Source organism: Pavona decussata, unplaced genomic scaffold (assembly GCF_977016875.1).
Source record: "Pavona decussata unplaced genomic scaffold, jaPavDecu1.1 SCAFFOLD_55, whole genome shotgun sequence".
In the NCBI taxonomy this organism is placed as follows: domain Eukaryota; kingdom Metazoa; phylum Cnidaria; class Anthozoa; order Scleractinia; family Agariciidae; genus Pavona; species Pavona decussata.
In genome coordinates this window covers 1,229,447-1,256,874 of record NW_028145477.1, presented here as the reverse complement: position 1 = coordinate 1,256,874, position 27,428 = coordinate 1,229,447, and the positions used below count along the sequence as shown (strand labels likewise).

General features: G+C 37.0%; 3 protein-coding genes across 4 annotated transcripts in view; all 3 read left to right on the top strand.

Annotated features, from left to right (window-relative positions):
• LOC146480173 (uromodulin-like) overlaps nucleotides 1-5,252 on the top strand; it is a 30,081-nt gene extending 24,829 nt beyond the window's left edge. The window contains exon 5 of the mRNA XM_085110043.1: nucleotides 4,226-5,252. Coding sequence (XP_084966169.1) covers nucleotides 4,226-4,599 — 374 coding nt within the window. The 3' untranslated portion in view covers nucleotides 4,600-5,252. The remainder of the gene's footprint in view (nucleotides 1-4,225) is intronic.
• Nucleotides 5,253-8,452: 3,200 nt separating this feature from the next.
• Nucleotides 8,453-21,893, top strand: LOC146480172 (uromodulin-like). Of its 2 annotated transcripts, none has more exons than XM_085110034.1 (7): nucleotides 8,453-8,611; nucleotides 12,732-12,994; nucleotides 13,354-13,468; nucleotides 13,944-14,066; nucleotides 14,698-14,820; nucleotides 18,544-18,666; nucleotides 19,993-21,893. In XM_085110034.1, exons 1-7 carry the CDS (start codon nucleotides 8,539-8,541, stop codon nucleotides 20,367-20,369), a joined length of 1,197 nt encoding a protein of 398 aa, XP_084966160.1. In that variant the 5' UTR covers nucleotides 8,453-8,538; the 3' UTR covers nucleotides 20,370-21,893. The 2 variants fall into 2 exon arrangements, with proteins under 2 accessions (XP_084966160.1, XP_084966161.1); XM_085110035.1 differs by lacking the exon at nucleotides 8,453-8,611 and adding an exon at nucleotides 11,168-11,304.
• A 1,865-nt stretch (nucleotides 21,894-23,758) lies between these two features.
• Nucleotides 23,759-27,118, top strand: LOC146480171 (pancreatic secretory granule membrane major glycoprotein GP2-like). The gene is made up of 2 exons (XM_085110051.1): nucleotides 23,759-23,891; nucleotides 25,218-27,118. Exon 2 carries the CDS (start codon nucleotides 25,268-25,270, stop codon nucleotides 25,592-25,594), a length of 327 nt encoding a protein of 108 aa, XP_084966177.1. The 5' UTR covers nucleotides 23,759-23,891; nucleotides 25,218-25,267; the 3' UTR covers nucleotides 25,595-27,118.
• Nucleotides 27,119-27,428: the final 310 nt, after the last annotated feature.

Below are 27,428 nucleotides of genomic sequence, written 5' to 3'. Positions count from 1 at the left end.
AGCGAAAACACCCATGTTTAACGGGCAAGTCTTCATTGAATCCGCAGTTTACATAAAAACAACAACAATAACAAACAACAACAACAACATTTTATTGAAAATTAGAAATATAATTATATTACTTTTCCCCAGCAAATAGCTTTGGAACTAATCGAGGCGGGGAGATCTGACGACATATTACAAGTACAAAGTTTATCTATATATAGAGATGGACTAAATAAGAGTGAAGACACTACTATACAGTGAATAGGATAAACTAACATAAAACAAAGTAAATACATTAAAATAACGAAAAGAAGCTAACCTAAAGTCTTAAATAACTTAGTAAGACGGGAGACTTTGACATAATCATCTTCTCACCGCGAGAAATTTAGTAATAATTCCTTTATCTTTTTGCGAAAGGACGAACGTTTGAGTAGGTTGATCGGATGAGGAATAGAGTTCCAAATTTGGGCAACGATTCTCGAAAAAAAGGCATACATTTTACCGGCTCTAGAAAACTTAACATAGAACGAGTCACTAGAGAGAGATCTCTTTTTGTAGTTAGAGAGCGCTTGGTGTCAAACAAATCGAAGTTCTGAAACAATATGATTTAAACATACATATCTGTAATTGAGAAGATAAGCTGCTCAACTGATCGGTGTATTTTCATTTGCTACCTGACTTTTGCTGATTTGTTCATAATTTCAGTGATCAGGATACGCCATGCAGCATAAACCTCAGAGAAAGAAAATATGGCGCGTAGACTTAGAAATGTTTCACATTTGTTCGCGTTTATAAATACGCTATAGCTGTACGGGCTGGTAGAACACCCGATAGGTCTATCTTTCTGTGTGTGTTTTGATTAACTAGCAATTTTGTTTGTTAATCATTATTTGCGGAGATTACGCTATGCGCGGGTAACAAATGTAAGAGAAAAAATTTACGGCTCTTACACTTTCGTTAGTTGATAAGACCAAAATCACGTCTGTTAAATAAGCTGCGATAACATTCAAATTTGATGAAGACCAAGAAAGGAAAAAGTTCGGGCCTCTTGAGGTCATTAGACAGATTTTTGGCTCCTGAATACGCAAGGCCTACGATAGCGTATCCATATTGAACATCATCGTTGAAATTTACAAATACTGTTCCAGTTTCGTCGTGAGGATGGCTGCGCGTGCTGTCTCCGTGCTGTTGTTTCCACATTACACGACGCTGAGTCTAGATCTAGATCTTATACAAGATTGTAAGATCTAATTCTGTTTGGTAAAGCAAAATGCGAAAAGAAAACTTTCAAACTTAACATGTCACCGTTGTCTGAGTTGCAGAATTAACACTTATGCGATCATACTACGCACGTTGTAGTTTTTACAGTTAGGACGTGCCACCACTGTTTACAGTTGAGGAATGAACATTTATGTGATCATACTACGCGCGTTGTCAGGTAGTTTTTATAGTAGGGACCTTAAAGAGCAAGAACGTTAACATCGCGGTCACGGTCAAAAACCGGAGGCGTTCTTTTTTTCTCTCAGACAAGTGATTTTGTGTCGTGTAGTCAAGTCACAGGCATCAAAAACTAGCGTTTTCCTCTCCGTTCTCGTTGTTTAAGGTCTCTACTATCGTTTGGTTACCGTTGTAGTTGAGAGTTACAAAGAAAGTTTAGAAACTCTCAGGGAAATTTTTCCCATTTGAGAGTTACAAAGAAAGTTTAGAAACTCTCAGGGAAATTTTTACCTTTGATAGGACGTGTAAACTATCCAGACTAGAAACGTATTAGTTTTACACTTCCGTTTGTTCCAGTTATCAAGAGTAAAACATTTCTAAGCATTTTTTTATTTTGAAATACGTTAAAATGTTTTGAAATGAATAAACCTGTCAAAGTTAATGAATTTCCACACACTCCTCATTTTCCACACCCCGCAGTCCGCAATCCATATTTTCCATCCAACCGAGAAGTTTGTGATTTACAAATAATAGATTTACACTTGGCGAGGTGAAATTTCATTATTTATTCCTCGCGAAGCGAGGGCCGAAGGCCCGAGCTTAGCGAGGTTAATAAATTTGTCGGGCCGAGCCGACCCGAGTGGAGCTAAGCCGTGCGAATTCGAGCGAAAAATATATTTATATATTTATATGTATCTTTGAAGGTGTCCGCACAATGTCGTCAGACTGTCTGGCGTCGTCTGGAGCACAATTTGCATACATCGAAAAAAATATACGTGCATGATCAAATTTCAACTGTAATGTTCCAGATGTTCATCAATATTCACTGGATACAGAACTATCTCTCCAGAATCTTTTCCCTTTCTTTTAGAAATCTTTTTTGAGAAAGATTGCATTAAAGAAATTACACGTTTTGTGGCCGCGGTAAATAATTTTCCGTGGGAAATAAATTCATCGAACACGACAGCGCTGCACGCCCGTTGTACATTACGTCGCGTCAGAAATAGATTTTCAACCGCAAACTAGCCCGTGGAACTACGAAAACACCATGCTCATCAAAAAAAAATCTTATGCGCCTTTTAATCTCCTCGTTTGATGCTACAATACGAGTAAGGAGGGCTTTCCACCCAGCCCCAGCTTCGCGAGGTTTTGCGAGTCACGTATTTCTAGTAAATAATGGATTTGTACTCTCGGTGACATTCATTATTTATAAATAATAGTTGTTACTCGGCAAGACGAAATGTTATTATTTATAAATAATGAATCTACGCGCCTGGTAAACTTCATTATTTATATATAGTAGATTTACAACTGGTTTACCAAACTTCATGATATGTAAATAAATGTTTAAGAAACATCCTGATTTATAAATAAAGGAAGTTGTCAAGCGAATTATTTACATATAATTTGTTTTGGGATTCATATTATATACATATCAGGTTTGCCAAGAACTAATGATTTAGATATCACTTGACGAATACTTACTCCTTATTTGTAAATAATTTTTCCATCATTTCAAGTTATTTATAACTAATGGAAAAACAGCATGAATTTGGTCTAAATAATAAATTTACAAGCGGCGCCCCATATGTAGCACCCGAATTTGTGCAACAATTTGCCTGATGTTGTCAGTCCTTGGCTGAGTTTAAGAACAAAATTAATTGCAATAATTGCAAGGAAAATTAACGACAAAAACGTTACGTGACCGCCGGACTTTATGTCATCATTGTCAAGTGTCAACTCGTCGAAACGCCGTGTTAAGTTTTAATCGTTAATTTTCTATATAAAATGTTTATCAAAATAAATCCTTATTAGAAATTATAATTGTGTGGAGTCTAAGTCTTTTTTTAGCTAGTTATTTTAACTTAAGGTTTCATTGTTGTAAAGCACTGTTGGTTACGTATACTGACAGCGCTATAGGCGCTTTTACACTAGCGCTAGCCAATTTTTCTTGCAATTTGTCTCTCAATTTTGTTGCGACACAAGTTGCACGAATCGTTACAAAGTGTAAAATGCTCTGAAATAAACATGTCTTGCATTTTTTTGTTGCTGTTTCCGTAATCATTGCCAGAAGTAGAAGTCGATTTTACTTCTCGCAACAGTGACCGCAACAGAAATGTTGCGAGACACGTTCATTTCAGAGCTTGTTACACTAGGCAACGATTTAAGTTACTTGTGTCACAACGACGCAACAAAATTGCGAGACAAGTTGCAAGAAAAATTGTCTAGTGTAACAATACCTGATATAAGTGAATTTTTGTAATTGTAATTTTATATTTTCAGAGCTTTTGGTTTTTTTAGAGTGCCAGAGGATCATCAGTTCTATCACTGTTACGTGCAATCTCATACCCCGAGTCCGCAGGTTCTTTGGCCAGCAGTTGATCGCCAGAATAAACTGTAGACCTTTTTTTATCTAAACAATATTTGAAGTCGAGATTTGCTCTAAGAGCAACTAAGTGCTCTGTAGAATTAAGTGAAAAAGATTAAGTGTTCTTAGACCAAGTAAATTTTCAAAAAAAAAAAAAAACTAATTTGAAAAAAGTGCTGCAAGCAACTAAGTGCTGAATTTTTTGATAGGCTGCCCCGTAACGGACTTGCATTGTTTTACCGCATTAATCCTGCGGTAATACAATTCCAGTACCCCAGAGTCTCTCCTAAGCCTGAGGACTCTGGGTATGAGATTGTGTCAGGTGAAGTCTATTGTACTGTATTGTATTTTTAAAAATTTGCGTTGCAAGAGTCTTGGCTTAGTTAATTTAACTGATTCATTAATTTGACTTTTAATTAACGAATACATTTCAAGTTCTAGATTGCGATAACTACCAGAACCTGACAAGCGCTGACCGTCACATAAAGTACGGTTCTTCGCCTCTCCTTTGTGACAACTCCCTTGGCCCTTCATGGTTCCGTTTCCAAGGAAACGCTGGAACAAAAATGCTTACTTCATGTACTCCTGATTACAGATGTGGGACACATGCCACAGGTTGGCTACAGGGTTCCCACCCCACGGTGCAAGACGGCAAAGTCACCAAGCGGGTCTGTTTCCACTGGGGATCAAGGTGCTGTTCTTGGTCCATCAACATTCAAGTGCTGAACTGCGGTGGTTACTATTTGTACTTCATCAATGGAACACCTCCGGAACATCCCTGCAACCTCCGTTACTGTGGCACTGACTGAGAATGGCCCCAATCCATCTGAAAACCGCAACAGTATTGTAAATGTTTTAAGGTGGTGGTGTCACATATTTGTGATGTTACTTTGAATAGCAGAAAAATGCATTTGCATCGACGGAATCGTTAAAATAATGGTTCAGTTTTGTTAGCAGTAACCCTAGTACTACACAGAAATTAGAGTTAGTTATCTTTGGCCGCGGATGGCCAAGATTGGAATGGCCGATTGAAACTTGAGAAAAATTGGCCATTTTTTCAAGTTCTTCCATCGTACTTGGAGAAATCGCTAAAAATACTTATTATAGTTTGTTCTTTTCAGGAGAAACCACTTTATATTTACTTCTCGGTGCTCCAAGAGTATTTTGATGTTAGCGAAAAAAGTATCTTGTCAAATATTTGAGTACAGTAAAACCTCTTTATTACGGACACCAAGGGGACAGGAATAAGTGTCCGTATTATAGAGGTGTCCGTTTTAGGGAGGTAGGCGTTATATGGATTTATGTCTCTCAGGGACCAAGTGAACTGTCCGTTATAGAGATGTGTCCGTATTATAGAGATGTCCGTAAGGAGAGGTTCCAGTGTAGTTACGACCAAAACACAGTAAAAATCTTCGTTACAGTGTCGTTTTAAAGTCTATCTTGGCGAAGCCGTAAAATGGTGAATAACTCTAGTGCTCCTAGAACCGATTTGAACCTTATTTGGAACAAATCAGACCAACACAAAACCTTAGAGATCTTTCTGAAATACTCAGTGTATGTCAGGAGTACCGCACGGATCATTAATAGTGCACGATAACTTTGTTTTTAAGGATAATTTAGAAAGGGTAGCAGTTCAAAACCTTAATAGATGAAAAACTGAACTGAAAACCACATTTTATAGAATAACTTCATTTGCTCTTGTGCTTACATGGATTATCATAAATAAATAAATAAATAAATAAATAAATAAATAAATAATTCACTTCTTAAGCAACTTTTAGATCCTGGAGACTACTGATGTAACTAAGGGGTTTTCGGATCAGTCTCCACCTTTTTATGGTTGTCACGTATGGAGAAATCAGAACCAAACAGAGCGGGAAGTGTTATTGTACATACATACATCAGGGGAACCCAACGACAATTTTCCCTCAGAATTTTTGAAACGCTATTTTAGGCTATCTGGAGTGTCTTTAAAGCTCGGTAGATTGATTTTATGCCGCGCTATAATGTTTTTATCTGTTTGGTCATTCTAGGAGAACTTGAGTCTTTTCGAAAGTACCAGTGTCCATTTCCCGAAAACCTTAAGTTTTATTTCCTTTTCGAAAATCTTAGCTCACATTTTTTCGGTACCCAAAACGACATTTTTGTAAATCCGAAAAAACTAGGCCTTTTACAAATTTCCCATGTCATAAAAGTTCGAGGTGAAAAGTCCATTTAAAAAATTTTAGGGGATTAAGGACCTTCCTAACAGATAATTTACCGAAAAGACATGCTGGGTGCCCCTGATACATACATTGACGAGATCTCGAAAAAATTATCAGCCGGTACAACAGCCTTAGAGCGCTTAGGTCCTATCCCCCCCCCCCCCCCCCCCCCGGGCACGCATTGTATTACGCTATTTCTTAGGATGTGCACATGTATTTTTTTGCCAATTTTGGTAGCGGCCATGAGAAATAGTGAACCAAATTAAACAATTTTTAAATCCTAAGTTATATCGGCCTTGCGTCAAGTTTTCTATTCCCACCATTTTCCCGGTAAGCAATATGATATATTATAATCCTCCGGTGAAATTAATTCAATACTAGATCTGAGTAGGAGCCCACTACTTGGAGCGCGCAACTCTTATAAACCTTATTCCAAAATGGCTACCATTGCAATATCAATCTCTTGTTTGCATTCAAATAAGCCCTTCTTTCCTCGTTCAAGGTAACATATTCTTTTGATTTTTGAGCTCAAAAGCGAGGTGAGAAGGAATAATTTGAACATCAACAAAAGAATATTAAAATAGTAGCCATTTTGGAATGTGGTCTATAGACTCACGTAACGGCGTTTCTACTGACTTTCTTATTTTTAGATTGTAGTTCCCACAAATTCAATCTCCCACGGGAGCCTTACTATCCAGTCTCATGGTTTGCAAAATTCTAATTTTAATTTTCATTGTTAATAGTACAGTCAACTCTCTCGTAAGCGACCACCCTTGGGGCACGACAAAGTGGTCGCCTACGGGAAAGATCAACAAAATAAGCCTAATACTGGATTGATTAATTAATTATTTACATAAAAATATTACCTTAGCAGCTAAAATTAGGCAAAAAGAAACTAATTTATTTGATTTTTCCACATCTATTCATTCTTCTGACGAAACTTTGTATAACATTTTGAAACAGGTCATTGTAACAATCCCAGTTTACCTACAGATCCAATTATAGCCATGTTCTCTATCTGTAAACTATTATTATCGGTCAGCAGTCCGGGGAAATTCTTCAGGACGAACTATAAATTCACTGGCGTCCTCCTTTTAAAGATCAACGCTTGTAGCCGACGAGTTCTCAAAGCAACCACGATAGAAAAAAAAAAAAAAAAAAAAAAAAAAAAAAAAAAAAAAAAGGGAGAATCGTGGATTCCAACCCTATAATTTATAAATTCTAACGTTTTATTCTTTCAAGGTTGTTGTATCCATTTCCTCAAATTCGTCTTCTTGGTTTTTTTCTTCTTTGTCTGCATCTTTTGTTTGTTCAAAAAATTTCGCGTACTTACAGAATTGACAACTTTCATTTATTTGGGAGAACACAGAAAGAACGTTTTGTGGCTTACAAAAGAGCGTCAATTTTTCAAGGAAAGCACGTTTGAAAATTTATTCAACAACGAAAGCCAGACAAAATTTTGCATCATTCCATTGGCGGAAGTTCAGATATAAAGATAAAGTGTTTTGAATATCGGTTCTCGTTTTTGGTTCAGAAAGCTGAATTCGCTCATGGAAATTACCCGCGTTTCAAGTAAGTTGTCACTGTTTCCTGTCTGAGTTAACAATAAATGTTAATGAACTCACGCCATATTCATCCCTTACTGGATTTATTACCGTTACATAAGCAGGTATCAAGACAAATACCAGCCTTGAATTAAAACATACCAACAGCTAATTAATGTAGCACAAAGACCTAAGATGCCGCATGGTGTGTTCTGTAGATACCTTTACTGTTTTAATAAGAATGTCACTTTAGTTTTCCTGCAGTAAACTTACATTTCATTCTGATGAGAAACGAGAAAAACTGGGTTCATTACTTACATAAATGTATCAACCGAAAAAAACTGAGGAGTCCTTTAATAGGTGAAAAAACGTTCACGTCAAGTACACGTTTGTTTTGTCGTTTTAATATGACCAATTTTGTTTTGACCAAAAGGAACTAATTTCTAAGCTGTATTGTAGAGACGAACTAGCGTGCCTTAAAATTACAACATTCGTCATGTTTGTTTTCAAAGTGCAGCCTTCGATTACCTTAGTTAACAATGATAACCATAAAATGATGACTTGAATACAGTGTTTCAAATAGTGATGAAGAAGACTGTATTTCCGTTTTTTCTTCCCTTTCTAAGTTTCTTTTTCTGCCCTTAACTTTTGTTTGCAAAACAAATTCGAAAACAGACACAGCTGTTTTCCTTTTAACATCTAAAGAAACATCCTTAGATAATGACAAGTTCCTGTTTTCAACAGGTTTTCTTTTGAAGAAGAAAGAGGACAAAGAAAACAGACGTTTTCCCAAATTATCATGATCTGTATTTATGAGAACTGCTCGCATTTCCATTGGCTTAAAATGACAGGTGTGATATTCGATTAAACCCACGCTAACTACTGGTACTGAGAACAATAAGTTGATATCGCAAGCTATCTGTTTTCATTCTTCTTTTAAAAATCAACATTTGTAGCCGACGAGTTGTCGGTGCAACCACGATTAAAACAAAAGGAAATCATGGATTCCAAGCCCCAGCTTTACGTTCTTCTAACGATCTTATCTTTGAGAGTTGTTTCTGCCTTCTTGGATGGTAAGTTTAATTTCAAATCCTTGGCGGCTGTGTGTTGTTTTTGTTTAAGCTCGAATTGCGTATTTGAGAGAAGACAACGCAAACGTCTTTTCTGATAAAGAAAAAAGAAACACGCTTCAAAATTCACTCCTTTTTTCCTTTGGAAAGTAAAGAGTCGCGAAATATTTCAGTTTAGGAGTTCAAATAATGTACTCAATTTTTACTACAAATTCTGTTCAAATCGATATGGTTAAAAAGGAAATGGAATTCTTAATTATCCAGACTTGTATAGCAAATTTTCATGTCATCATTATAAATCTGAGTTAGCAACAAAGGTTTGTTATTTATTTCATCTTCACCTTTTAACAGACGGGTTTTTGAAATTACTAGCTGTTATAAAACTCACGCAATATTCTACCCGTTGGAGATATTTTTCATAACGTATGCATGATTTACACATATTTCAGTTTTTAATTAAAAAGGAAACAGTTTATTAAAGTTTAAACACAAGAAAGATCCTTGCATTCGCGTACTACATGCGATGACGATCTTTCTTGTATTTAATCTTTCATCCGCAGTTTAAAACATTTGTTCTACATATTCACATTTATGTTATAATTTTCAAGTGAAAATAAAACAAAATTGACAACGTAATTTATACCGTGCAAGGCGATATAACGTAAATTATGTATGTAAAGGTGCCAAATTTAAATAAATAGTTTTGCGCGTATGGAGTCTGATTGTGTGTTCAAGCATGGCCTTTTCTTCTGTGTGAATAACATTTCCTTAATCAGACAGTCCAGTTTTCCATTGCACTTCTTCATCGAAACGTAGCGTAAAACTTTTTTCGCTTATTTTTATCAGTAGATGTTTAACTTAATCTAATCTTATTCGAACATTCATATTCAGCTAATGAAAGTGACGCAAACATTGACAAAAGCGGCATTGTATCTTGAAATACCTTTATTGTGATTGTTAGAAATGTTAAGTTGGCAAATTCCTGCTGTTTACCTAAATTTCGTAAGCACAGCTGATTAAAGTGACACAAGTATCGCCGATAGTGCATCCTTGTTAATACCTTTATTCTAATTGTTACAATCCTTAAATTGACAAATTCCTCCCGTTAACCTAAATTTCTTTCAAATGCGAACAGTTTACAAAATATTTTCCGAAATAATGACGAATTTGTTCACTGGTGGAAAAAACTTACGACAGGCAATTGCTTATTTTGTCGTCGTCTTCACATTTTCCAAATATTACAATTTTTTTACGTAAGCAGGTATTAAGAAAAATATCAGCCTTGAATTAAAACACACAAACATCTAGTAAATGTAACAGAAAGACCTAAGATGCTGTATGGTGTGTTCTGTAGATGCCTTTACTGTGTTAATAAGAAATGTCACTTTAGTTTTCATGGGGTAAACACACATTTCATTCTGATGAGAAACACGAAAAGCTGGGTTCATTACTTATATAAATGTATCTACCAAAAAAGCTGAGGAGTCCTAGCTTTAACAGGTAAAAAAAACTTTAACGTCAAGTACACGTTTGTTTCGTCGTTTTAATTTGACCAATTTTGTTTTGACCTAAAGTACTAATTATTTTTTGTATGCTGCATTGTATAGACGAACCAGCGTGCTTTAAAATTACAACATTTGTCATGTTTGTTTTCAAAGTTCAACCTTCAATTACCTTAGTTAACAATGAAAGCCATGAAATGATGACTTGAATACAGTGTTTCAAATAGTGATGAAGAAAAGTGTATTTCCTTTTCTTCTTCCCTTTCTAAGTTTCTTCTTCTGCTCTTAACTTTTGCTTGCAAAACAAATTCGAAAACAGACACGTGTTTTCCTTCCAACTTCCAAACAAACATCTTTAATAGGTCTTATCACGGTTTTCGACGCCAAATTGACGAGTGGGCAAACAGGCTTGAAATAACAGTGTTTGTATGGAAATCCGATGTCAAATAATTCTCATAAAACATCACTTCTGAAAAATTTATGAATTGGAAACTTTTGGCACTAGGAAAAGGAGTTTAAGAAAAAAAATGGAGGGATGTAGCTGTGCCAAAAAGCGTCCAGTCGTTTTTTGAACTTTCCATATATTTGTCTCTAAAGCGAAGCACCCGTGTTTGCTACTAAAAATAGTTCGCCGGAAAAAAATACAGGGAAATGTATGGAAAGTTCAAAACAGGACTGGATGCTTTCTGGCACAGCTACACCCCTCCAATTTTTTTTAAACTCCTCTTCCTAGTGCCAAAAGTTTCCAATTCATGAATTTTTCAGAAGCGATGTTTCATGAAAATTATTTGACATCGGATTTCCATACAAATACTGTTATTTCAAGCCTGTTTGCCTACTCATCAAAATGGCGTCGAAAACCGTGATAAGGCCTTTTAGCTTCCTTAAGTTAGATAATGACAAGTTCCTGTTTTCAACTGACGAGGGCAGTGTCTGGATGCGAACTGCTCGCATTTCCATTGGTTTAAGACGACAGGTGCTATATTCGATTAAACCCTCTCTACTGGTACTGAGAACAATAAGTTGCTATCGCAAGCAATCTGTTTTCATTCTCCTTTTAATAATCAACATTTGGAGCTGACGAGTTGTCGGTGCAACTACGATTGAATCAAAAAGAAATCATGGATTCAAAGCCCCAGCTCTACATTTTCCTAACGATCTCATCTTTGAGAGTTATTTCTGCCTTCTTGGATGGTAAGTTTCATTTCAAATCCTTTGGCAGTTGTGTGTTGTTTTTGTTTAACCTCCAATTGCGTCTTTGAGAGAAGAAAACGCAAACGTCTTTTCTGATAAAGCAGAGCCTTCATGGCTATAAAAGCTACGCTTTAAAATTCATTCCTTCTTCTTCCTTTGGAAAGTAAACAGTCGCGAAATATTTCAGTTTTGGAGTTCAAATAATATACTCAATTTTAACTCCAAATTCTGTTCAAATCGATATGGTTAAAAAGGAAATGGCATTCGTAATTATCCAGACTTGTATAGCAAATTTTCATGTCATCGTTATAAATCTGAGTTAGCAACTTATTTCAACTTCACCTTTTAACAGACGGGTTGTTGAGATTACTAGCTGTTATAAAACTCACGCAATATTCTACCCGTTGGAGATATTTTTCATAACGTATGCATGATTTACACATATTTCAGTTTTAAATTAAAAAGGAAACACCTAATTAAAGTTTAAATACAAGAACGATCCTCGCAGTCGCGTACTACATGCGATGAGGATCTTTCTTGTATTTAATCTTTCATCCGCAGTTTAAAATATTTGTTCCATATGTTCACATTCATGCTATCATTTTCAAGTGAAAATAAAACAAAATTGACAACTTGATTTATACCGTGCAAGGCGATAAAACGTAAATTATGCATGTAAAGGTGCCAAATTTAAATAAATAGTTTTGCGTGTATGGAGTCTGATTGTGTGTTCAAGCATGGCTTTTTCTTCTTTGTGAATAACATTTCATTAATCGGACAGTCCAGTTTTCCGTTGCACTTCTTCATCGAAACGTAGTGTAAAACTGATGAGAAACGAGAAAAGCTGGGTTCATTACTTATATACAATGTATCTACCAAAAAACCTGAGGAGTCCTTTAACAGGTGAAAAAACTTTCACGTCAAGTTCACGTTTGTTTCGTCGTTTCAATTCGACCAATTTTGTTTGGACCCAAAGAACTAATTTCTAAGCTGTATTGTATAGGCGAACCTAGCGTGCTTTAACATTACAACATTCGTCATGTTTGTTTCCAAAGTGTAGCCTTCAATTCCCTTAGTGTTTTTGTTCATACTTTCCTTTTGGTCTGCTTAAGTTGTGTACGTAACTGGGATAGTTTTTCATCTTGTTCTTATTAAGGTAAGGTTGGTATACTTACCCCGACACCTTAAGAGAAACGCGAGAGAATCTTGTCAAACAAAGCAGGACATTCCAGCGATTGACTTTTTAAGCTATAGGTTTTTTGAACACAAGTCCCGTTTGGTTTGACTAGGCGAGTATTTCAACACGTAGGCTTTTTGAAAACGCCCAACCACTGTGAGAACAAACTTTTTCTGATCTAGGTCCTTCCAAACAAAACACACATTTCACCTGTTGTCTCAACAGTTTCAATTTAATTGGAATTTTTTAGGTGAATGTCGTGAACTGGCCTTCCCTTCTTTTTTCTCCTTTGCTGACAAGCGTCTGGTGAACCACAACATAACCACCGTCAGAGTCCGAGATATTGATGCCTGCAAACTGCGTTGTTACTATGAACCCAACTGCGTCAGTATTAATTTTAACCTTACAGTAAATGCCAAGGGAACATACAGATGTGACTTGAACAACGCCACTCATGTAGGACATAACAAGGAGTTTGTACACACAGATGGCTACTTATACCGTGGGGCAGATGTAAGTTCTTCCTCTTCTTCTTCTTCTTCTTCTTCTTCTTCTTCTTCTCCTTCTTCTTCTTCTTCTTCTTCTTCTTCTTCTTCTTCTTCTTCTTCTTCTTCTTCTTCTTCTTCTTCTTCTTCTTCTTCTTCTTCTTCTTCTCCTTCTCCATCTCCTTCTTCATTTTTTCCGCTTATTACCTTCCAGGCTTTCGTACTTTGTCCTAGGAAAGTGGTCAAAATCACTCCACTAGAAAATACTCAGCAAGCCACAAAATAGATGGCAGTATTATTAATTAGAGTGCTCCTGTTAAAGATTTGCCATTATGCTTTATCTCTGTTAGATTTCCCATTCATCCTTTATTTTTTTTATTTTTTTAGAGTGCCTGTGACAAGGCCCATTGCGATAACGGTGGTACCTGCCAATCTGGATTCACAGACAAAGGATATCGGTGTTTGTGTCCGCCTGGATTTATGTTTGCACACTGCGAACAGGGTAAGGAGCACATTTTCTCAATCATGTAGTATTGTTCGTCTGCAAATCTAACATGTTCTTTGTGGAAAATAGTAAGTATTTGATAATTTAACATGCATTGAAGTGAAATGTCATTGCTAATTATTCGATTGCTTTTATAGCAGCTTCTATCTTAATTCCTTTATCTGACCATTTCCTTACTTTTCTGATGCGCATCAAACTAACACGCTAAAACCGCAAACAAATTCCGTCCAGCTGAATGCTACCTCTGAAGAACTAATTGTTGAAAGTCTTGTTGTTCCATGGTATTGAAAGTTAATGTTTGCTGCAGATATATTAACCGATGCAAGACCAAAACACTCATCAACTCAAAAAAAAAAATAAATAAATAAATTGAAATTTAAGTTATTGCATTTCCCAGACGGACGCTCGGGGTCTGCATATTTATTTTTCCATGGGTTTCATCTACCTTCTGTGTCTCCGTTTATTTCTGCAGAAGTTAACGAGTGCACATCAGAAATACACAATTGTAGCAACTTTGCCGTATGTAACAACACTCGAGGATCATTCCACTGCATATGCAAGCAAGGGTACACTGGCGACGGATACAAATGTACAGGTAAACATGACCGGACTCTGATTGTCTTTTTGTTTCAAACAGTAATTAAATTAGTCAGGGGAAAAGTCAAAATCAGTTTCCACTCCGTGACGATCAAATGTAGTTAGCATCGTTTTTTGACATAACTCACTAGTTTCGACAGGAGTAATAGGCGCGGTTTGGCCCATCGTACCAGCATAAGTTTTGGCTTTATTGACGCAAACGAGCATAATGTTTTAAAAAGCATTGCTGGAGCATAATTGCAAGATTTTTTCACCTTTTGAAGAATTAAAGCAAATACGTTTTATCCTCTCTTGTTTAGAACTTTTCGTAGTACACGGAATGAAAATAATTGCAAGTTTTGCTTGCTTGTTTGTTCAGTAGACCCGGCCTCAGTAGTGCAAAAAGCAAATAACATTATCCAACGGATAGGTAATTATAGCTGGAGTACATTTTGTCCACTGAATGGCGATTTATTCACAATATAGACGTATCCGCTCTTTCAGCAACCTGGGTCTGGGAATTACCAGTAATATTCTGACTTGCCCACCTGCTCAGATAATAGACGTACTTATCCCCGGCGAGCATTCTCCATTCTACCAGCTACATTCCACGATAGTGCACTTTTTCTCTCTCTGACACCTCATTTCAGATATAGATGAATGCGTGACAGGGACACCCAACTGCAGCAATGATGCCGTGTGTAATAACACCAAGGGAGGATTCAATTGTACATGCAAAGCTGGATTCAAAGGAGACGGAAAAAACTGTCCAGGTTAAGGTTTCATGACTTTTTGGTTATTCTCTTGAGAGCTACGTTCTTTGTTTGGGACTTCAACGTCCGTGATGTTGTAGTAACTCTTCAGATATAATATTATACCTTAACGGATATGTGGAAGTGAGCAAGGAGATATAAGCTTGATATTCTCTCAATGCGCTACCTAGACACTATTCTGTCAATTAAGTCAGTGAGTGTCGAACATTATTAATTTTTTACTTCAAATGCAATGTTGGAAGAAGAATAAGCATGGTGTAATTGAACATTTTTTTCGATTACTCGCACAAAATCATTGATTCCAAAAAGTGATTCTTCTATATTTCGGTCAAACTTTGATTGATTGTAATTACTATACCAATCTGCGACTTTGCGGAGAAAATGTTAGTAAATTGTAGTGGACAAAAATGTATTATCTATAGAATCCCACTTGTTACAAGGGAGTGGTGAACATTCTTCTTTCAATTTTTTTCTTACAAATGTAATGACGGGAGAAAAAGTATGGTGTAATTAAACATATTTTTGGTTACTCGCAAAGAATAATTGATTCCATTGTTTCAACATGTGATAAAAGTTAATTTTTCACCGCTTTCAAAGCAACACCTGTAACCATAGCAACGATAGCGCATATTTTAAACATTGTCGGTTATCTCGAAATCCTTCTCTCTTTGCTTGTTTGGGTATATTTCATTGTTATTCACGACCTCACGTAATCATATCATTATTTAAAGCACGTGAATAGCAATGAAATAGACACAGACAACAAAATAAAACTCTTGTTCGGAGAAAGCAAATAACGACTGAAACTTTAACAAGATTGAGCCTTCTTGTCTAATACCGGTTTCCGTTAGCTTGCGCGATCACCTGAAAGAATTCTTACTCTAACTGCTTGTAACTTAACAGAAAAATCTGTGGGGGCATTTCAAAGATATCTTGATTAATGCAAAGTAGGAACTTTTTATCTCATCTGCGCTTTACTCTAACTGTTTTCAAACATAAACATCTTAAAATCAGAGACACTCATCAAGCTCAGTATACTTTTAAAATGTTTTGCTATGGGCTTGAGCCCCACCCTCCCCCCCTCCCCCCAGAATTTTTGGAAGTTAAAAAGCAATGTGCCCAGAAATATACAATTAAAGCAAATAAATGTTGAATTCTGACGCTGCAAGTGCCTTTTCACAACCTTTAATAGTCTGTTTACCACCTGTCAGTTTCCTTCGCTAACAGGTACTCCTATCTTGTGAATCGGAAATATAAGAATCAAAATGGATTGAAATCAACCAATCTGAAGCTGTGAAAGCTGTCGAAATAAACTACTTGTTTTCTAAGACATCCGCTCATTTTAAGCAATACAAATGTCCTTAGTTAAAACAATTCAGTATTCCTGAGTTGTCACACAAAGAAGCCACAGAAATATGTTTCACAAGACCAGAGAAGAAAAATTATCCTGCAGTCGGATTTTTACTGCCAGATTCCAAATTTAAACAGAGAAAGAAAAATTTGTCATTGTTTGTCTACGTCCTCCGTCAAACGTGAAATTAGGAAACTTCACGTAGTAGTCCACGTTAAAGAAAAGGCAAAAACATGTAGCTAAGAGTGTGATCCAAGTGCAAAGTTGTTGTTTTACTTACTTAATCTACCGGGGTTATTTTTATGTCCCCGTTGCATCTTAAACCCCCAAATCAGTTTGTTTTTGAGTGACGGGGGGGAGGGGGTAGTTTTGTTTCACCATTTTGCTAAGCCCCCTCAGTTATTTTAGCCTTGCCACGGGCCTGTTCCAACAGTAAATTAAAGAGAAAGTGTCAAGTTTATTTTGCCAGAGATATTGGTTAAAAATGACGGAAAAAACAAAATCGCCCAGTAAAAAAATTATTCATCACTTAATATAAAACGCTCTTACAGATTTATTTTATTTCGCCTGCAAGTTGTCTACATAGAGTAATTTAAATCTCTAAGGTTTCGTCGTAAAGTGTCTTACTAGATTTTTAGATAACCGAATATCTCTAAAGTGAGAGGCTATGTGCTATCGTTGCTATGGTTATAGTTGTTGATTGGAAAACGATAAAAAAAAAATTAACGTTGATCATATCTTGAAATGGTATTCTCGGTTTTCACTGTCACGCCATTGAAAAAAAAAATCGAAACCATTCCATGAATGAAGTCAAGAAATTGACATGGTATAGAGGATAAATAAATAACGCATCTGTCCAAGTGTCAAGTCTTTGCGGCATTCCATACTCGAGTTATTTGACAAAATGTTCCACATAAATTTATAGAGCTTAGTATGGAGACGCCATGTTTGTGTCCCTCTGAGGGGCACAAACATGGCGGCCGAAAATAGGAAAAAACATCTCGAGTTCACTTTTGCCAGAAAAGACGTTTGTTTGCCCTTGTGAATTATCGAATGTTTAGATTAATATTTCTCCTCAAACTTAAATTGATTAGAATGTTGAAAATCACCTGAAGAGTCATTTTTACGATACGGAAAAGCTCTGTCACGGCCGTCCTCCTGATATCACGCACGATGGAAACTCGGAAATTGAAACTGTTCTATTTTCAAAAGGAAGCACGACATCGAGCTCAGAAATTGTGAACAGACATGTTTTTAGGTAATCTTTCCTTGCATGAAGGTAAAAATTTTGTAGGCCTCCCAGTTTTGAATTCTAGAATTTGGTGACGTCACGTGAAAACCGAGAATTATGGTATATGGGAGATTGAAGTTTATTTTCTATGCGAGATTGTAATTTCAAATCTTACAGCCCGAGTCCAGGAAAAAAAACTGCTGCGAGCTTCCTTAACATTGTATTAATTTGTCAGATGGAAATTAGTCAAGGAGCAAGTTTAAAAAGTATTGAAAACCGGATTATTATCTCGCCAATATTGTACAATTGGCAGATTTTGTCTTGTACAATTCTGTATATTGAAACAACACATATAATGTGTTTACCTTTTGTTTGATCGGCAAATCAAAACTTGACTTCTTCAAGCAACAAATGTTTTTGAGGCATGAAATGGTTGGTTAAAGCGGTCAGAATCTTCTCAGGATGGCCCGTTTTTCTCAACAGTTAGAGTGGTAAGGCTCTTTATTACTTTCACACACTCCAAACCCATCGCGCTGCATAGTGCACCTACCTAGACTTCCCTAGATTTCTATCTTTAACTCCGTGGTGTTAACGTAATATTGCCAGGCTTGGTGGAATAATTTTCAATTCGTTGAGGCATCGTCCTTTGCATTCATAGGCAGCGGTGGCGGTATTATATAGACTGACATGATGAAAAGAGAAGCTTTGTACTCACAGTTCTGGTGCTTTCGAAAGCAGAAATTTCAATATAGCGGCTGATAAACTTCCACGTGTTCAGCGCGTAGAACGCTGCAATACTGCCGTGCACAGGGTACTAGCTTTAAATAGAACCGCTCACCTTGCAGTCTTCTACTGTTCATTAAGTTCTTCAATTTGTTCACTTTCTGACGCCATGTTATCGCAATGAAAGGTGACAATACTCAAGGAGACGAGTAAAACGAACGATACTAAACGAAGGCATGCCTTTAATGCCTGCTCCTAAGGTTTCTGGGAAAGCCCTAGAGACTGTTTCTTATAAGTTACAACTATAATTCAATACACCTTCTTCCCAAAGGTTTATAGACAGGATTTGGAAGGGGGGGGGGGGGGGGGTTCTCTTCTTAGGCTACCTTAAAAAGAGAATTTGCATTATTTATTTCAGACACAGACGAATGTAATGCTTTAGTCCCTGTGTGTGATGCCAACGCCAACTGTCAAAACACCGCGGGCTCATTCATTTGCACCTGTAAAACTGGTTTTACCGGAGATGGTTTCATTTGTACTGGTAAGAAAAGCATAGAAGAAACGGTTGTTTCGGATTCTTAAATGTCCTCAATCGCCGTTATTCTTATTTACTGCTTATCTACGTTGTCCAACTGAAAGAAAACAGTGTAACAGCAAAAATTAAAAGCTGTGTAGTACCCGACTTCGTGCAACAATTTGCCCGATGATGCCAGTCCTTGGCTGAGTTTAAGAACAAAATTAATTGTAATAATTACAAGGGAAATTAACGGTAAAAACGAAACATGACCGCCGGACGTCATGTTATCATTGTCAAGTGTCAACTCGTCAAAACGCCGTGTTACGTTTTAATCGTTAATTTTCAATATAAAATGTTTTTCGAAATCTATCCTCATTACAATTTATAATTGTGTGGAATCTAAGTCTCATTTTAGCTAGTTATTTTAACTTAGGGTTTTATTGTTGTAAAGCACTGTTGCATGGTTACTTATACTGACAGCGCTATAGGCGCTTTTACACTGGCCAATTTTTCTTGCAACTTGTCCCGCAATTTTGTGGCGACACAAGTTGCACGAATCGTTCCAAAGTGTAACATTCTCTGAAATAAACATGTCTCGCAACTTTTTTGTTGTTTCCGTTATCATTGCCAGAAGCAGAAGTCTGCTTTACTTCACGCGACGGTTACTGCAACAGAAATGTTGCGAGACATCTTCATTTCAGAGCATGTTACTCTAAGGAACGATTCAAGTAACTTGTGTTTCAACGGCGCAACGAAATTGCGAGACAAATTGCAAGAAAAATTGTCTAGTGTAACAGTGCCTCATACAAGTGAATTTTTTAATTATGATTTTATATTTTCATATCTTTTGTTTATTTTAGAGGGCCAGAGGGTCATTAGTTCAATCACTGTAACGTGCAATCTCATACCCAGAGTCCTCAGGCTCTTTGGCCAGCTGTTGGTGGCCAGGAAAGACTGAATTTTTTTTTTTTTTATTTAAACAATATTTGAACACGAGATTTGCTCTTAGAGCAACTAAGTGCTCTCTAGAATTTGAAAAAGACAGTGTTCTCAGACCAAGTAAAATTTGAAAAAAAAAAAAAACTAATTTGAAAAAAGCTAAGTGCTGAGAGCGACTAAGATAGGCTGCCCCGTAACGGCTTGCAATGTTTTTCAGCATTAATCCTGCGGTAACACGATTCCAGTATCCCAGAGTCTCTCCTGAGCCTGAGGACTCTGGGTACGAGATTGTGTAAGGTGAAGTCTATTGTATTGTTAAAAAAATTGCTATGCAAGAGTGTCTTTCTTAATAAATTTAACTGATGCATTAATTTGATTTATAATTAAGTTTATTTAACGAAACATTTCAAGTTTTAGATTGTGTTAACTACCAGAACCTGACAAGCGCTGACCGTCACATAATGCACGGCTATTCGCCACTCTCCCCTTGTGACAAATCCCTTGGACCTTCATGGTTCCGTTTCCAAGGAAATGCTGGAACAAAAATGCCTACTTCATGTACTCCTACATACAGATGTGGAACACATGCCACAGGTTGGCTAGAGGGTCCCCACCCCACGGTGCAAGACGGCAAAGTCACCAAGCGGGTCTGTTTCAGCTGGGGAACAAACTGCTGTACTTGGTCCATCAACATTCAAGTGTTGAACTGCAGTGGTTACTATTTGTACTTCATCAGTGGAACACCTCCCGAACATCGCTGTCACCTCCGTTACTGTGGCACTGACTGAGAATGGCCCGAATCCATTTGAAAAACCGCGATAGTGTTGTAAATGTTTAAAGGGGTTGGTGTCACATATTTTTGATGTTACTTTGAATAGCAGAAAAACACATTTGCATCGACGGAATCGTGAAAATATTGGTTCAGTTTTGTTAACAGTAACCCTAGCTCTCCACATAAATTAGTGTCGGTTACCGGCTTTGGCCGCGGATTGCCAAGATTGGAATGGCCGATTGCAACTTGACAAAATTGGCCCTTTTTTCAAGTTCTACCATCGTATTTGGAGAAATTGCTAAAACATACTGATTATAGTTTGTTATTTTCAGGAGAAGCCACTTAATATTTTCTTCTCGGTGCTGTTAGAGCATATTGATGTTAGCGAAAAAAAAGTATCTTGTCAAATATTTGAGTAGTTTCGACCAAAACACAGAGAAATCTCCGTGACAGTGTCGTTTCAAGGTCAATTTTAGCGACGCTGTAAAGTGGTGAATAACTCTAGTGCTCCTAGAATCGATTTGATCCTAATTTGGAGCAAATCAGACCAACAAAAATCCTTACAGATATTTCTGAAATACTCAGTGTATATCAGGAGTACCGCACGGATCATTAATAGTGTGCGGTAACTTTGTTTTTAAGGATAATGGCATACCGGATTGGAAAGGATAACAGTTCATAAATCGCTTGGAACCTTAATAGATGAAAAACTGAACTGAAAACCACGTTTTATAGAAAAACTTTACTTGCTCTTGTGCTTACATAAATTATCATAAATAAATAAATAAATAAACAAATAAATAAATAAATTAATTAATTATTAAATAAATAAATAAGTAATTCATATTTAAGCAACGTTTAGAGCCTGGAGACTACTGATGAAACTAAGGGGTTTTCGAATCAGTCTCTAGGTTTTTATGTTTGTGAAGTATGGAGAAATCAGAACCAAACAGAGAGAGAAGTGTTATTGTACATATATGCATCAGGGGAACCCAACGACAATTTTTTCTCAGATCCTTTGAAACGCTATTTTGGGCTATCTGGAGTGTCTTTAAAGTTCGGTAGGTTGATTTTAGGCCGCGCTATAATATTTTTATCTGTTTGGTCATTCTAGGGGAGCTTGAGTCTTTTCGAAATTACCAGGGCATTTTTGTCCATTTCCCGAAAACCTTAGGTCTTATTTCCTTTCCGAAAATCTTAGCTCACTTTTTTTCGATTCCCGAAAAGACATTTTTATAAATCCGAAAACATTGGGCCTTAAATTTCCCATATCACAAAAGTTCGAGGTTAAAATTCCATTTAGAAAATTGTAGGGGATTAAAGGCCTTCCGAACAGATAATTTACCGAAACAATCTGTTGGGTGCCCCTGATACATACATTGACGAGATCTCAAAAAAAAATATCAGCCGGTATAGCAGCCTTAGAGCGCTTAGGTCCTATCTCACGCATTGTATTACACTATTTCTTAAGATGTGCACATGTAATGTTTTGCCAATTTTGGTAGTGGCCATCCGAAAATGTGTACCAAATTAAACCATTTTTAAATTCTAAGTTTTCTATTCCCATCATTTTCCCGGTAAGCAATTTGATATATTTTAATCCCCCGGCGAAATTAATTCAATACTAGATCTGAGTAGGCTCCCACTACTTGGAGCGCCCAACTCCTATGAACCTTATCCCAAAATGGCGACCATTGTAATATCAATGTCTTGTTTGCATTCAAATAAGCCCTTCTCTCCTCGTTCAAGGTAATATATCCTTTTGATTTTTTAGCTCAAAAACAAGGTAAGAAGGGATTTTTAAACATCAACAAAAGAATATTGAATTGATAGTTGAGTCAATAGTTTGTCTCAGGATTGAGTCACACTGAAGATGTGGATCGCAACGTTTCGACCGCTATACTGCTGGTCTTCATTAGGCGATGGTGTCGACTGATTGCGTAACAGTATAAGTAGCACCTTTGTTTTGTTGATTGGTGCGTTTCGAAAGGATCGAATGAGTAAACAACGTGGAACTTTTCGTTATCATTATGAGGTTAAAAGATAGGTAAACCCTAAAATATTGGGATATTTTATTAACCTTTTCACTGCCAAATTTGTGTATTTGTAAATTTGTGTGTGTATGGTAGTTACGCCCCTTTATTCCCAAGCAACGTGACGTATTACGAGCTGGAATGGTGTCAGGCTGAAATTATTTTAAATTATGTTTATAATAATTATTGCTATTTTAATGCTTAGAAACTTTTATTCACTGGTTATGATAAGACAGCGAACTGCAACTTGTTTTAGTCTGATTTGTGATGATTATCACTGTTGCTTTTATTACTGTTTCTCTTCAGAATGCCAAAACTATTACAGTTTGAACAGTGGTAACAGAAAGATAACTTACACCATTCGTCAGTTAAAATGTGACAGCGGAATGACTCATGGATGGTATCGGTTTGAGGGAGCTGCAGGAAAACAAATGGCTTCTTCATGTCCACCCACTAATAGGTCTGGCACTGACGCAACCGGTTGGTTAAGAGGAGGGCACCCTAATGTTGCTAATGGTCAAGTTAGCAAAACGGTGTGTTGTACAATTGGCAGATTTTGTCTTGTACAATTCTGTATATTGAAACAACACATATAATGTGTTTACCTTTTGTTTGATCGGCAAATCAAAACTTGACTTCTTCAAGCAACAAATGTTTTTGAGGCATGAAATGGTTGGTTAAAGCGGTCAGAATCTTCTCAGGATGGCCCGTTTTTCTCAACAGTTAGAGTGGTAAGGCTCTTTATTACTTTCACACACTCCAAACCCATCGCGCTGCATAGTGCACCTACCTAGACTTCCCTAGATTTCTATCTTTAACTCCGTGGTGTTAACGTAATATTGCCAGGCTTGGTGGAACAATTTTCAATTCGTTGAGGCATCGTCCTTTGCATTCATAGGCAGCGGTGGCGGTATTATATAGACTGACATGATGAAAAGAGAAGCTTTGTACTCACAGTTCTGGTGCTTTCGAAAGCAGAAATTTCAATATAGCGGCTGATAAACTTCCACGTGTTCAGCGCGTAGAACGCTGCAATACTGCCGTGCACAGGGTACTAGCTTTAAATAGAACCGCTCACCTTGCAGTCTTCTACTGTTCATTAAGTTCTTCAATTTGTTCACTTTCTGACGCCATGTTATCGCAATGAAAGGTGACAATACTCAAGGAGACGAGTAAAACGAACGATACTAAACGAAGGCATGCCTTTAATGCCTGCTCCTAAGGTTTCTGGGAAAGCCCTAGAGACTGTTTCTTATAAGTTACAACTATAATTCAATACACCTTCTTCCCAAAGGTTTATAGACAGGATTTGGAAGGGGGGGGGGGGGGGGGGTTCTCTTCTTAGGCTACCTTAAAAAGAGAATTTGCATTATTTATTTCAGACACAGACGAATGTAATGCTTTAGTCCCTGTGTGTGATGCCAACGCCAACTGTCAAAACACCGCGGGCTCATTCATTTGCACCTGTAAAACTGGTTTTACCGGAGATGGTTTCATTTGTACTGGTAAGAAAAGCATAGAAGAAACGGTTGTTTCGGATTCTTAAATGTCCTCAATCGCCGTTATTCTTATTTACTGCTTATCTACGTTGTCCAACTGAAAGAAAACAGTGTAACAGCAAAAATTAAAAGCTGTGTAGTACCCGACTTCGTGCAACAATTTGCCCGATGATGCCAGTCCTTGGCTGAGTTTAAGAACAAAATTAATTGTAATAATTACAAGGGAAATTAACGGTAAAAACGAAACATGACCGCCGGACGTCATGTTATCATTGTCAAGTGTCAACTCGTCAAAACGCCGTGTTACGTTTTAATCGTTAATTTTCAATATAAAATGTTTTTCGAAATCTATCCTCATTACAATTTATAATTGTGTGGAATCTAAGTCTCATTTTAGCTAGTTATTTTAACTTAGGGTTTTATTGTTGTAAAGCACTGTTGCATGGTTACTTATACTGACAGCGCTATAGGCGCTTTTACACTGGCCAATTTTTCTTGCAACTTGTCCCGCAATTTTGTGGCGACACAAGTTGCACGAATCGTTCCAAAGTGTAACATTCTCTGAAATAAACATGTCTCGCAACTTTTTTGTTGTTTCCGTTATCATTGCCAGAAGCAGAAGTCTGCTTTACTTCACGCGACGGTTACTGCAACAGAAATGTTGCGAGACATCTTCATTTCAGAGCATGTTACTCTAAGGAACGATTCAAGTAACTTGTGTTTCAACGGCGCAACGAAATTGCGAGACAAATTGCAAGAAAAATTGTCTAGTGTAACAGTGCCTCATACAAGTGAATTTTTTAATTATGATTTTATATTTTCATATCTTTTGTTTATTTTAGAGGGCCAGAGGGTCATTAGTTCAATCACTGTAACGTGCAATCTCATACCCAGAGTCCTCAGGCTCTTTGGCCAGCTGTTGGTGGCCAGGAAAGACTGAATTTTTTTTTTTTTATTTAAACAATATTTGAACACGAGATTTGCTCTTAGAGCAACTAAGTGCTCTCTAGAATTTGAAAAAGACAGTGTTCTCAGACCAAGTAAAATTTGAAAAAAAAAAAAAAACTAATTTGAAAAAAGCTAAGTGCTGAGAGCGACTAAGATAGGCTGCCCCGTAACGGCTTGCAATGTTTTTCAGCATTAATCCTGCGGTAACACGATTCCAGTATCCCAGAGTCTCTCCTGAGCCTGAGGACTCTGGGTACGAGATTGTGTAAGGTGAAGTCTATTGTATTGTTAAAAAAATTGCTATGCAAGAGTGTCTTTCTTAATAAATTTAACTGATGCATTAATTTGATTTATAATTAAGTTTATTTAACGAAACATTTCAAGTTTTAGATTGTGTTAACTACCAGAACCTGACAAGCGCTGACCGTCACATAATGCACGGCTATTCGCCACTCTCCCCTTGTGACAAATCCCTTGGACCTTCATGGTTCCGTTTCCAAGGAAATGCTGGAACAAAAATGCCTACTTCATGTACTCCTACATACAGATGTGGAACACATGCCACAGGTTGGCTAGAGGGTCCCCACCCCACGGTGCAAGACGGCAAAGTCACCAAGCGGGTCTGTTTCAGCTGGGGAACAAACTGCTGTACTTGGTCCATCAACATTCAAGTGTTGAACTGCAGTGGTTACTATTTGTACTTCATCAGTGGAACACCTCCCGAACATCGCTGTCACCTCCGTTACTGTGGCACTGACTGAGAATGGCCCGAATCCATTTGAAAAACCGCGATAGTGTTGTAAATGTTTAAAGGGGTTGGTGTCACATATTTTTGATGTTACTTTGAATAGCAGAAAAACACATTTGCATCGACGGAATCGTGAAAATATTGGTTCAGTTTTGTTAACAGTAACCCTAGCTCTCCACATAAATTAGTGTCGGTTACCGGCTTTGGCCGCGGATTGCCAAGATTGGAATGGCCGATTGCAACTTGACAAAATTGGCCCTTTTTTCAAGTTCTACCATCGTATTTGGAGAAATTGCTAAAACATACTGATTATAGTTTGTTATTTTCAGGAGAAGCCACTTAATATTTTCTTCTCGGTGCTGTTAGAGCATATTGATGTTAGCGAAAAAAAAGTATCTTGTCAAATATTTGAGTAGTTTCGACCAAAACACAGAGAAATCTCCGTGACAGTGTCGTTTCAAGGTCAATTTTAGCGACGCTGTAAAGTGGTGAATAACTCTAGTGCTCCTAGAATCGATTTGATCCTAATTTGGAGCAAATCAGACCAACAAAAATCCTTACAGATATTTCTGAAATACTCAGTGTATATCAGGAGTACCGCACGGATCATTAATAGTGTGCGGTAACTTTGTTTTTAAGGATAATGGCATACCGGATTGGAAAGGATAACAGTTCATAAATCGCTTGGAACCTTAATAGATGAAAAACTGAACTGAAAACCACGTTTTATAGAAAAACTTTACTTGCTCTTGTGCTTACATAAATTATCATAAATAAATAAATAAATAAACAAATAAATAAATAAATTAATTAATTATTAAATAAATAAATAAGTAATTCATATTTAAGCAACGTTTAGAGCCTGGAGACTACTGATGAAACTAAGGGGTTTTCGAATCAGTCTCTAGGTTTTTATGTTTGTGAAGTATGGAGAAATCAGAACCAAACAGAGAGAGAAGTGTTATTGTACATATATGCATCAGGGGAACCCAACGACAATTTTTTCTCAGATCCTTTGAAACGCTATTTTGGGCTATCTGGAGTGTCTTTAAAGTTCGGTAGGTTGATTTTAGGCCGCGCTATAATATTTTTATCTGTTTGGTCATTCTAGGGGAGCTTGAGTCTTTTCGAAATTACCAGGGCATTTTTGTCCATTTCCCGAAAACCTTAGGTCTTATTTCCTTTCCGAAAATCTTAGCTCACTTTTTTTCGATTCCCGAAAAGACATTTTTATAAATCCGAAAACATTGGGCCTTAAATTTCCCATATCACAAAAGTTCGAGGTTAAAATTCCATTTAGAAAATTGTAGGGGATTAAAGGCCTTCCGAACAGATAATTTACCGAAACAATCTGTTGGGTGCCCCTGATACATACATTGACGAGATCTCAAAAAAAAATATCAGCCGGTATAGCAGCCTTAGAGCGCTTAGGTCCTATCTCACGCATTGTATTACACTATTTCTTAAGATGTGCACATGTAATGTTTTGCCAATTTTGGTAGTGGCCATCCGAAAATGTGTACCAAATTAAACCATTTTTAAATTCTAAGTTTTCTATTCCCATCATTTTCCCGGTAAGCAATTTGATATATTTTAATCCCCCGGCGAAATTAATTCAATACTAGATCTGAGTAGGCTCCCACTACTTGGAGCGCCCAACTCCTATGAACCTTATCCCAAAATGGCGACCATTGTAATATCAATGTCTTGTTTGCATTCAAATAAGCCCTTCTCTCCTCGTTCAAGGTAATATATCCTTTTGATTTTTTAGCTCAAAAACAAGGTAAGAAGGGATTTTTAAACATCAACAAAAGAATATTGAATTGATAGTTGAGTCAATAGTTTGT